Source organism: Fundulus heteroclitus, chromosome 20 (genome assembly GCF_011125445.2).
Source record: "Fundulus heteroclitus isolate FHET01 chromosome 20, MU-UCD_Fhet_4.1, whole genome shotgun sequence".
NCBI lineage: Eukaryota > Metazoa > Chordata > Actinopteri > Cyprinodontiformes > Fundulidae > Fundulus > Fundulus heteroclitus.
Genome location: NC_046380.1, coordinates 26,238,481 through 26,250,858, shown reverse-complemented (window position 1 = coordinate 26,250,858; position 12,378 = coordinate 26,238,481). Strand labels below are relative to the sequence as shown.

The 12,378-nt window shown below is 42.2% G+C and overlaps 1 protein-coding gene across 1 annotated transcript in view; it reads left to right on the top strand.

Moving 5' to 3' along the window:
* LOC105939074 (arf-GAP with GTPase, ANK repeat and PH domain-containing protein 1) overlaps positions 1-10,197 on the top strand; it is a 29,505-nt gene extending 19,308 nt beyond the window's left edge. Inside the window, 10 exon segments of the mRNA XM_012881082.3 lie at positions 170-274; positions 359-506; positions 2,850-2,972; positions 3,081-3,218; positions 3,391-3,450; positions 4,682-4,833; positions 5,558-5,648; positions 7,866-8,088; positions 8,167-8,470; positions 9,890-10,197. Of these exon segments, the coding sequence (XP_012736536.2) occupies positions 170-274; positions 359-506; positions 2,850-2,972; positions 3,081-3,218; positions 3,391-3,450; positions 4,682-4,833; positions 5,558-5,648; positions 7,866-8,088; positions 8,167-8,470; positions 9,890-10,171 (1,626 nt within the window). The 3' untranslated portion in view covers positions 10,172-10,197.
* The last annotated feature ends 2,181 nt before the right edge of the window (positions 10,198-12,378 follow it).

The following is a 12,378-nucleotide window of genomic DNA, read 5'->3' as shown; positions in this document are numbered from 1 at the left end:
AGTCACGAAATGGTGCAATCTCCCCATATTGGCGTGATGAACGGACGGTGGGCGTTGTTGGCGAGGCTTTCATGGCACCGAGATGTGAAGCGAGCACACGAGGCATTAGAAACACATTCTCCTTCTTCAGTTGCTTTTCTTTTTTTTTTTTTTTTTTTTTTACCATCAGGGCATATTGCTGAAGCGTAGTGGGAGCTCGCTCAACAAAGAGTGGAAAAAGAAATATGTCACTCTGTCCAATGACGGCATTCTCTCCTACCACTCCAGTGTCAACGTGAGTCCGTTCGTTCTAACTCAGCCTCTGCGAGCCGCTTCGCCGATGCCTGACAGACTGTAAGTCTGCTGTTTGCTTTGGCAGGAGTACATGCTGAACGCTCCAGGGAAAGAGATGGACCTGCTCCGAGTGACCGTCAAGGTGCCCGGAAAGCGACCCCCTCGCGCCGTGCCCGCCTGCGGCCCCCCCGCTGGGCTTAATGGCCGCGTTAAAGATGCGCTGGGACCTGAGGGTAAAAAATCCACTTTGTATACATAGAGAAGAGAATGTCGGAAATCTTACTTTTTCGATGCTTTTACAAGCAAATGCAAGTATTTAACAAACCTTACAGGTAGGAGCTTAATCACACATAAAAGGCTGAAGGTACAGAAATGGCTTAGCTTGCATAGATGTAACCCTATAATGCCTGATTTCTATTACCAGCCATGGTAAATAAAGGAGACCAGGCCCGTATTAAGACAATGTGGTGCCCCTGGGCACTATACCTCAAAGCCCCCCCCCCTTACCCATGCTGTCCTCCGGTCAAAAACATCAGACATAATCAAGGGGATTTCTGTAATGTAATTTACTATTTACTAATTTACACAACTACATGTAGGCATATGAGCAGTGAGCAATATTCAAATATCTCATTTTAAAGTGTTGAAATCAAAAAAATCTTGATTGTGACATCAGTGCTCACAAAACGAATAATGCATGGTCTTTCAACAATTTCAAGTAAATAATATAACAATTTATGAAAAATATATTTTTAAAGCATGTGTGGTGCCCCCCCCCCCCCCATGGTTGGTGCCCCTGGGCACTGGCCCACTGGCCCTTATGGATAATCCGGCCCTGAGACAGACCTGCTTTGTTGTTTTATTACTACAAATTATATACTTTTTTTAATGTTAAAGCAAGATATTTGAAATGTTTGCATGTATACAGTGGAAATCTAAAAATACACCCTGTTTCCGTCATTATGTTCTACATGTCTGGCTAAATAAAGTGCAACCACACATCGATACAGGGCACATTTTTCAAACCCTATGCCATGATTTGATTATCGCCGGAGGGTTTTGGACCAACATTCTTGACAGCAGTGCTTCAGACAAGCCTTCTCACATTTGACTGGACTGTTGTAGCATTGAGAGGCTGTGTTTAGTTTCACAGGAACTGCTAAAACAATAGGAGTGACTAAGAAAATCCTGTACTTTTGATGTTCATGAGAGACAGAAATCTGTCTGTTTGGTCAGATTGAGCAGGAGGATGTTTGGAGGAGTTGAGATGAGTCTTTAGATCCAAAGAACGCTGTACGCACTGTAGAGCATGGAGGTGACAGCATCGTGCTCAGGGTCTGATTTGCTGCAGGTGATACTGCTTTAACCAGACTGACAATGTGTAGCACTCTACGTTCTGCACGTTGTCAATCTGGGACTGCCCCTATCCAATCTGTTTGGGGAAAGGAGCAGAACTCTCCAAGCTGATTGGGTCAGGCGACACCTAGTGCCCGCCTTCCAAAGGTTGGTTTTAGCCAATCACGGAATCAAATTAAAACCTAAGCAGCAGGAAGATAAGCTGGTCTAGCTGTTCTTCTTTCAAAGATGTAATTCATCAGATGTAATCGTGGGTTTTTACAAACAGACGTGATGGCAGCAGCTACGTGAGCGTCCTGCGCCGCCATGTTTATTGTGGTCCTGCTGTGGGCGCAGCAGCTCTTGCTTTCGTCGCAGCTGTGTGTCCCGCCTTAAACCACAATACTGCAACGTGATTGGCCCGAACCGTTTTTGGTTCGTACGCAAAAGGTTGAAGCCGCAGCGGTACAAGATGAATTCTGTGATAATTCATCTTGCAGGAAGGGCTAATACTGGTACAAAGTAGCCCATCTAGCATGTGTTTGAACCTTGGACGTATTTGGGCGGCCCTGCAAGACAATGACTTCAAACACACCTTAATTCTGGCTTTAGCAGCTTCTAGGAGGGTCCCACCTTGAACCTTATTGAAAGTTGATGGAGAAAAACAGACATCATGCCATGCCACTCTTTAATGAGCTTCACCATTGCTGAGAAAAGGCAACCAGCCAGAGTCACACTGACAGAATAATGCCATGTATGTCGGCACCTTTTAAACTGCTTAACACCCGAGTCTCTGTTGTAGATTTGCTGCTGTAATTGAGATTATTGTCTCGATGCGTGACCCAGTTTCTCCTATGCGGCTTCTGCTGTCAGACAGATGTTTACACATTTGACTCTACGGGTGCAAAGCAAACTCAAATCATCAGCCTCCCAGCATTCTGACTGACATATGTAAAAAAAAAACGACAACAAAAAAACAATTTTACTTAGCAGAGACAATTGTTTTTAACCGTAAATAGCCGTAAATCATGTAGGAAAAATAAAACAGGTTAACAAACCCAACTTAGATCCCTGTTGCAAGTAACCAGCAAAGCATTACAACAATATTTCAGTTATGTTAATATATGTTATCTATATGTGTTATAATTTGCAATACAATTATTTTTTTTTACATATGTACATAAAAAATAAAATCCCATACAACCCGTGTTTTGTGTATTCTGTTGCTATCATTTGTGCAGTCGGTACGAGTGGCCTCCTGCAAATGGAGGAGGTGGAAGGTCTGGGAGGTGCTCTGTTTCTGAGGAGTAACGTCGGCGTTCAGCGCTGCCCCTCCACGCTGTCTAACCATGGCCAAGGCGTCGGTGAGCACACCAGCCGACCCGATTTGGTCGGGTGTTCGGCTTAAAGCAACCTTGTACCAGGTAAACAGAAAACCTTTTGACGTTCTCCTCCCGCACCGTTGTGGCCAGACTCTGCAGTCGAGGGGGTCTCCAGCTCTTCCTCCACCAAAGACGTCGGCTCGGCCTCCCCGCTGACCGACAGGAAGAAGCATCGCAGGAAGAAGAGCATGAATCAGAAAGGGGACGCAGCCGTGGGCCAGGCAGACGGTAAAGACAAGAAGCTCCCTTTTTTTAATAAACTTTGTCTTTTCTAATGCATCTCATACTACAGCTTCTTGTTCTCAGTCTTTTTAATGCATGCCAGTACATCATTATAAAATGCATACATTTGTTGCTTTTTAACCGGATTGATGTTTTTTTTTTTTTTCTACCTGTGCAGCTAAACGAAAAATGTGGAAACTCAAAAGTTTTGGGAGCTCAAGAAACGTAAGCAAGACAGGTAATGTCCAACTTTACCTCAGCGTGAGTTTAGAAATGCTTTATTTAAATCCTTTGCTTTGGATTGGCAATACGCATTATTGTAAATGCTTAACAGCGCTAATTTCAGCAAATCAAAACTCACCTCCTAGATGGGAACATTGGCAAACTCCGGGTGAGATTCCTGCATCTCCAATGAGAGTTTGAGGTTGAAATTCCCCTAACAGGTCTTAATCCAGCATTGGTTTGCATGTAGCTCCATATATTTTCTTTTTGGGTCCAAACTGCAGTGCTGATGAAGATCATCCCGGCACCATGACACTGTCCCCACCATGTTTCACAGTCAGGATAGTGTGTTCAGGGTGATGTGCGGTGTTAGTTTTCTTGGCCTGTAGCCAAGAAAGGAACATTTTGGACTCGTCGGACCAGGAGTCTTTGCTGTGTCCTTTACATGCCTTATGGAGAGCACAATAAATAGTAGTCCTGTCAGCATATTCTCCCAGCTGAGCTGTGGATCTCTGCAGCTCCTCCAGAGCTACCATGGGCCTGTTTGCTCCTTCTCTGATTAATGCTCTGCTTGCCCGGCTTGTCAATTCAGATGGACGGCGGTGTCTTGCTAGGTTTGCAGTTGTTCAACATTCTTTCCATTTTCAGACGACTGACGGAACAGAGCCCTGTGAGATGTTCAAAGCCCGGGATCTTTTTTTTTTTACCACCCAACTCTGCTTTAAACATCCCCACAGCGTCCTCTCTGACCGGTCTGCTGTGATCCCTGGTCTTCACCATGCTGTTTGTTCACTAATGTCCCCAAGCAAACCTCTGAAGCCTTCGCAGAAAAGCTGGATGTGTGCTGTGATTTAATTCCACATGGGCGGATTAATATTGTATTATCACCGTGTTCTTACCCGGTACCACTTCATGTAAAACGTCATTCCATTTATATATAAGTCACCCTGAATATCTGCTTTATTTTCCCTGTACTTTTATTTATTTATTATTTTTTTGATACACTGTACATATGTGGACACACTGAATATACCTTATACCTTATGCACCTCTCCTCCTTTTGGCACCTTCTTTTTGTTTATTAATTAAGCCGATGTGTGACAAGTAAATTTATCCAATGTGAGATCAACAAAGGCCTACCTTATATTGTTATTAGAGGGGAGAGGGATGAAAACAGATGCATGCCACGGTGTGAGGTCAGAAGTGCCACTGTGTAGAAAAATCACGTTTGCTTCTGTCTGTATCAGATGAGGACAACTTTGACTTCCTGGTTGTGTCGAGCACCGGCCAGACGTGGCACTTTGAAGCCCAGAGCGTGGAGGAGAGGGACTCCTGGGTCCAAGCCATCGAGAGCCAGATTCTGGCCAGCCTGCAGCTGTGTGAGAGCAGCAAAAACAAGGTGAGGAACCCACAGCAGTTCACCCATATAATATCTTAATCCCCAGGCAGCTGACGAAATGTTTAATTCAAATGTGAGAAAGATCTATTGCAGGCCTCATTTTACCGGACACATATATGGCAGAGGACTGAGCCTGTTTTTTTTTTTTTTGTGATAGGTTAATATGACAGGAAACCATCTCTAATGAATTTCTAAACTTAGAAACATTCATTGTTAGAATTAGACAATCTTTATTTAGTGGTTTTCATTAATAGAAAACTGTATCACAGTGCAGACCCCAGAGTATGTAGGAATTAAATCAAGCTAGCCTCCCTCCACCTTCCGACCACCCACACGTATTAAAGCCTAGACCGAAACCCACACACAGACATCTAAGGAGTAAACCTCAAAGCATACCAGTATATCTGGTTTGTTAAAAACAAAATCAGTGATGTAGTTTTTTTAGAACGGGAGATCAAGTGAGAATATTTAACATGAAAGTATTAAATGTATAGAACACAAGGCTTGAGAGGTCAGATATTTCTAATTATAAGAACCAGAGGTAAAAGTGTACTGTATCTGTCGATCTGAGGGGCCTGGAAAGCTCAAGAGTCAAAAGGCAAATAAGGCTAATATTTTGGGCTAAGATGTTACAAGACAATTCAAAGCCATAAAACCCAGTAAAACTGAGGCGAGCTGCTGATTACTTTCTGGTTGCTTTCTGTTTGTTGTGTGTCTGTTGCAGGATCGCAAGAACAGCCAAAGTGAAGCTGTGGCGCTGCAGGCGATCCGCAACGCAAAAGGGAACAACTTCTGCGTCGACTGTGATGCACCGAGTTAGTAATGATCCCTCGTCGTTCCTTTTCATTTCTTTTTCCTTTATAGCCTCAACCCTGTTCTGTTGTGATCGTGGGTCTTTATGTGAGGGTTTCATAGCCATTTACTTCCTACATCAATCTGTTATTTATTTTCTTTTGGAAAGAAATTTTATTTAAAGCTGTCATTAGTGTCCAGGCTTTTTGTAAAGAAATCCAACTAGAAATAGATCTAGATACCAAAAGTAAGCATAAAGCTTTAAATACTTTTTTTTTTAAATACTTTTTTGATGTGATGGAAATATTTAATCTTGGGCCCCATATGGGTTGGAAGTTGAGTTTTTTTGTCTTAATTAGACAGGCAGTAATAATAATGATACAGTTAAAATCTTCTTACAGATGAAAATGTTAGGTACAACACCAAGTAACTGTCTTTTAGTATCTGCAACTCTTACATTCTCCCTGATTTCCTAGTAAAAACAATAACACCCATCCAATGACTTTTTTTTTTTACTCAAGAGCAGACTTTCATGCACCAAACTCTGCTTTTAATTTATTAACTAAATTTGCCTAAATTACACCAAGCATTTTCAGAGAAAGATTGACCCAATCCCTGTTCTGATTGCTGAGAACAGACAAGAATTATTTACTACGTTGTTTTCAGTCAAGTACAAAAGAAATTGCAAAGTGGACAAACATTTTTCAGTAAGATAACTATGCAAAACCATTTTTAAGTTTTTATCTACAGTGATTAACACACCCCTTTCATAAAGAAAAGCTGACTAACTTGTTACAAGATTTTGCTTGCAAAAAATGATGTATAGCAGATAAAAATTATTCACAATACAATTTTTGGGGTAATTTAATTTTTCATCATATTTTTTAGCCCTTGAATACTTTTGACTACACAATTTTGATCAACAAGACAGATTGTTTGGCTCTTTGAAGTCAAATAATCAGAATTTATTAGATGTTCCTCGATCTAGACTCAAGAGTAAAGGCGGTCGTGCCTTTTTTTGTTGTGGCTCCTAGCCTATGGATTAATTTGCCTTCTCATATTAGGTGTGATAATTCTAAGGAGCTTCTTAGGACCCATTTTTATTCCTTGGCTTTGAAGTCCTTGTGATTCATTGTAATGGTTGAAAGTTGCCATGTGATTTCTTTAAGTGGATGTGCTGATTGTTGTACAGCACATCGTTGCAGCTGTAACTGTTCTAAAAGTGCTCTATAAATAAAGTTGACATTGACATGGACATTGATATGCCAATGTGAGACCGTTTGGACTTCTGACACAAATGAGTCTCTTGCTGGGGGAGGTTTTGTTTGTAACATAGTTGACCAACATTTTGTGGACACGAATAAATTAATATATTTTAAGTATTAAAATAAAGAACTCATATTTGAAACAATTATTTTCCTTTAATATTAAGACTCTTCAAAAAGATGGTTTCAATGGTTTTAATGGATGTTTTTGGACCCTCAACTTTCTCACATTGAAATCGGACATGGACAAAACTGTACATTTAGGGTCATAATGACACATTTTAAGCCAAATTAAGAATATATTGCATTTATTGTCTGTGTGATGTTATTTCATGAAACAAGTTTACACATAAAATGCAATTTGTTTGAAGAAATTTGATTGTATAAGTATATTTAACATCAGTAGACATGCAATGTACCCTAAATAATAGAATCATCCAGTTAACACTTGTTAGCAGGAGCCCATGTGTTTTTAGTGATATGGGCTGTATTTGTTCAACCCAAATGGGTCTCTTGGTGACCTCCAGCCTGAGTAAAACCCATGTGTGTCGAGTATTTGCTGGATGACAAGCTGTCCATGTGGATTCACCATAAGTATTTAACGCAGTCCTTGCTTTTCATTTTCCAAAACTTTCCTGCATATATTTTATGTTTTGAAACAGACTTTTTTTGTCCACGTTTTCAATGTTCCTTTTTTACGAAGGCCAGTCAATAAACCCTCCTGACTTGATTTGACTTCAGTTCTTAGACAATCATTGAAAAGGTGTCTTTAATTTTACAAAAGAAAGAATCACAATATTACTAATTAGGAATCAAATCTGTCTTATTTGTTATATTTGTTTACATAGGCCACATTCAGAGGGAAGCTTCTCCAATTTCTCGCCATCTTTAAAATCTTTCCCAGTATGAAATGTCCACTGTTACTTGAACCGTACCGGTTTAAATGCTTCTGTTTGTGTTTCATCCGCCCTGAAGATCCGACGTGGGCCAGCCTGAACCTGGGCGCTCTCATCTGCATCGAGTGTTCTGGGATTCACCGGAACCTGGGGACCCACGTGTCCCGGGTCCGCTCGCTGGCCCTCGACGACCTGCCCAGAGAGCTCACACTGGTCCTCAGCGCCATCGGCAACCACATGGTCAACAGCATATGGGAGGCTCGCACAATGGGCCACAGGAAACCAGCACCTGATGCTACACGGTAAACGAAGGACTGTTTTTCAATGTTGTGTACTTGGGCAACATTTGCTCATTAAATATTCCCTCCTTTCCTTCTTAGAGAGGAGCGGGAGTCATGGATCAGAGCCAAATACGAGCAGAAACTGTTTGTGGCCCCGTTGCCTCCTCCCACGCCCAGCGAGGGCCCAGACATCAGCATGTCGGGCCGTCTTCTGTTGGCAGTGATGGAGCGCAATCTGCCCAAGCTGCTGCTCCTGTTGGCCCACTGCACTAAGGAGGACATCAACGCCCCTCCCTTCCTGTCGCTCCCTGCCAGGTCGCTGCTCGCGCTCCGCCTGCCCGGCTCTGCCCTGCACGCTGCCTGTCAGCAGGCTGATGTGGTCATGACGCAGCTTCTAGTCTGGGTGTGTTGGACTCTCTAGTCTCTCTAGTCATCCCGCTGTTCTTTTGACAGGTCTTACTAAAAGTATTCACACCCCTTTAAACACGTTTAAACTACAAACTTGAATTTTATTGAAATTTTTTTAATGAAAGACCAACACATATTTGAAGTGTAAGGGAAATAAAATGGCTTTTAAAAAGATTTTTACAGTTTAACATCTGAAATTGTGATAAATGTTTGTTTTCAGTATTTGTATTTCTCTACTAGCTTTGCACTTTTTGAAACTCAAAGTTTTGCCAATTCTCTTTTCAACTTCCGTCAGATTGGATTGAATATCTGTGAAGAAAAAAATTAAAATTCTTCAAACTAATTATCAAGTAGATATAGGTTTCGACTTTAACTAGGTCGTTCTAACACATGAGTATTTGATCTAAAACATTCAGTTTAGCTTTGACTGTGAATTTAGGCTCATTGTTCTGCCAGGAGCCGAATCTCCACAGTCTGAAGTCTTTTGCCGCCTCTAACGGGCTTTCCTAAAGTATATTTATGTAGTTAGCTCCATTCATTTCCCCATTAAATCTAGCCAGCTTCCCAGCTGAAGAAACACGCCCCATAGGATGATGCAGCCACCTCCATATTTCAGCGTAGAGGTAGTGTCTAGATTTAAACGCTAGTTCAACGAGCACAAACATAGGGCATGTTTTGGTCCCCCCTCCCCAAAAAATAAATAAATAAATAACTTTAAACACAAATACATTTAAAAAAATAATAATATTGTAGTAATTGGTCACTAAAAGTAGAACTCAAAATTAGTTTCCTAATTATTTAAAGATCACGTGAAGCGCCTCCTTTAGATTTAAAGAGACAGCACCAAAACGAGTTGCTCTAAGACGCACCCCAGGGGGAACAGGGGCTAAATTAACGAGGAATTCAGACCAAAGCATTGCAGTTCCACTTTATTCAGACCATAACTGAATGATTTCAATGTGAAACGGAAGAACTGTAAAGCATGATATGTCCCCCTTTTAATGAAAAATTGTCCCACCTGAGCTGCAGCTCTTCTCAGCTCCTCCAGAGAGACCTCAGGGCTCTTGGTTGTTTCTCTGATTAATCTTCTCTTCATCACGCGAACCCCGTTTACTAGTAAGTAACTTCGAAAAGAAATTATTTTCCATTGAAAATGTGTACGGGGGTGCCATGATAAATACAGATGCACAGTGCAGCACTGAGACTTTTACGTGTGAATAGTTTTGATGTCATTTTCCTTTAGTTTACACAATGCTTCGTGTTGATCTGTCGCGTAAAGTACCGCTAAAATATTTTGTGCTTTCTGATTTATGAGGCAACAGAATATAAAGCAGTTTGAGAGCTGTCGATATGTCAGTCAATCATCTGGCCACTTTAACCAGGCCTGTTCTCCTCTCTCCGTCTCCGCCTGCAGTACGGCTGTGACGTCCGGCACCGGGACGCTCAGGGTCAGACAGCGCTGGCTCTGGCTCAGGGCGCCGGAGGCCAGGAGTGCGTCGACATCCTGCTGCAGCACGGCTGCCCCAACGAGTCGTCCCCGGCCCTCAGCGCCACCGTCGGCTTCGCCTCGGCCGTGACCTCCAGCTTCCCCTCCGCCATGACGCCGAGCCTGACGGTCGCCACCACCATCAGAATCACGCAGAAGAGCGGCAGCGCCAACCTGGGCTACAGCACTTCCAGGAGAGCCGTGCTATAACTGCGCCGCGGGTCGTTTTTTTTTTTCAGAGCGAGTGTGCGAGTGCGTTGCTGCTTTGCCGTCACGGTGTCCCGTCCATCCAAACGGGCCTTTGCGGACACGCTGACGGACGCCGTCCACTTGGAGTCGGATGAGGAGTGTGCGGAGGTTTGTGTGTTTCAGGGACTGGAGAACACACTGTGCTGGACAGATATATTTTTTCCCCCCTCTTTCTTTCTGTTTTTAGCTACGTGTCTGTGCATTCAGATTTAATTAGAATGTACCAAACTGTTTACCAGAGTCACATCTCATCACGCCGTCAGTACTAGACTTTATTCTCTGCTCGATTACGAACGGGAAAAACCGCCTGCAGGCCTCAAACAGCTCATCTGAGCGGCTGGAGCCCAGAAGTAAGAGAACTGCAATAAGTTTACTAATCTGAGAGTGGGATGTATTGAACTCGTAGCATAAAAGTTTATGGCTATTATTAATTTTGACAGTGAATGTGAGTTTTAGATTCATCAGAGCTTGTCATTAAGTGCATAAATTATGTGTAAGTTGATGTGAAATATGTTAGTTGCCGGGGAAAGGGGGATAAAACAACTGTATAGAAACGTGTTGATAAAATGGTGAAAATACTACAAATTTAAAAGTGTTTAATTTCCAGTTTATTACTGTATGATTTGTACAGTCGTTTCTGTGTATAAAACATAAAGGGGTTACTCATTGCTGTTAAGAGATTAACTGTACAGACTTTTAGTTCGGCTTTAGTTTCCTGCTTAACTCGGATTTTTATGGTTTTGTCCGTTACCGGTGTGTCTGACGTAAAACACTGTACATACAGCAGTAGCTCATTGTTAGAGTGAGTAATAGTACAAGATGCTTGTGCGGTGCTGTGAAAAAGTCTTCGCTTCCTTACCCATCTCTTCTGTTTTTGCTTATTTTTGTTCTTGTTTCAGATCTTCAAATAAATTGTATGATCAGACTGAAAAAAACATAGCTTATACAAAAATACAGTTTCAAAAGATGATTCAATTTAAAAGGGGAAAAATCAATCCCAACTAACCTGCCCCGTTAAACCATAACGATAGTGAGTCTTTTACGTAAAATTCAACCCACCCGTATGTGTGGAACCGTGTTATTTAGGCACAAAGGAACTTTTTGCTAGCCTGGGTGCTATTCCAAACTTAGTCCCGCCCACAACGTTTTAGGTCGGGAAGTTCTGACTTACATGTTTTAAATACTTAACAGTTAATGACCTGTGACAAAGTGAGCACCGCAGACTCTGGCGTATTCCAGCTTAACACCGTCCAAATCGGACCTGGATATCCGTGTCAGCCATAGGTGACGGCGTTGTTCAGAGAGCTGTTTTGTTTTTTCACATTGATTCACTATTACGGCTGGTAGGCGATAGAAAGAGCGTTGATCTCCACCTCCACGGGCCGTGCAACCAACCATTAAACATGTTTTCCCCATTGTTCACTTCCAATACTGCCTAAGGCGTCATACAACGCAGGTCAACGGTGCGAAACGACTGCCACCCAATATGGCGGACGCGCTGAGTAGTCACGTGAGCGTGACGTCAGCTGAAAACCCCCTATTGAGTATGACCATGTCAGGCTAGCTTTTTGCGGCATGAATGGCCTGTTTAAGGTCATGACGCAGAATCTTATTTGGATTTAGGTCCAGACTTTGACTAGGCCACTCCAAAGTCTTCATTTTGTGGAATCTTTGGGTCATTCAGCGGTGGAACTGCTGGTGTGCTTGGGATTGTTGTTCTTCTGCATAACCCAAATGTGTTGGGGTAAGGGTGAAAAGCTGATGGCTGTATGTTCTCCTGTACGATTGTCTGGTAGAGAGCATAGTTCATGTTTTCTTCTTCTTTTTTTTTTTTTTACATGTCCTGTCTGGCAGTGTAGCACTAAGAATTGCTTTCTTAATGCCAAAGAGAGCCCAACAGATTTACTGGCACAAGTGAAGCATGACTGCTTTCACTATAGTGCTCCGCTTGCTATGTATGCAAAAAAAAACAACATAAATGAATATTATTTTGGTATTATTTCAAATTCAATAGGCAAAGAAACGGAAAGTTATATAAGAAAGAAAGGAAGAGGAAAAAGATGAGGCAAAACGTTCCATGTTTTCTCCATTTGTGGTTAATCTCTCTCACTCTGGTTCACCTGAGTCTCAAAGCCTTAGAAACGACTTTGTAACACTTTCCGGACTGA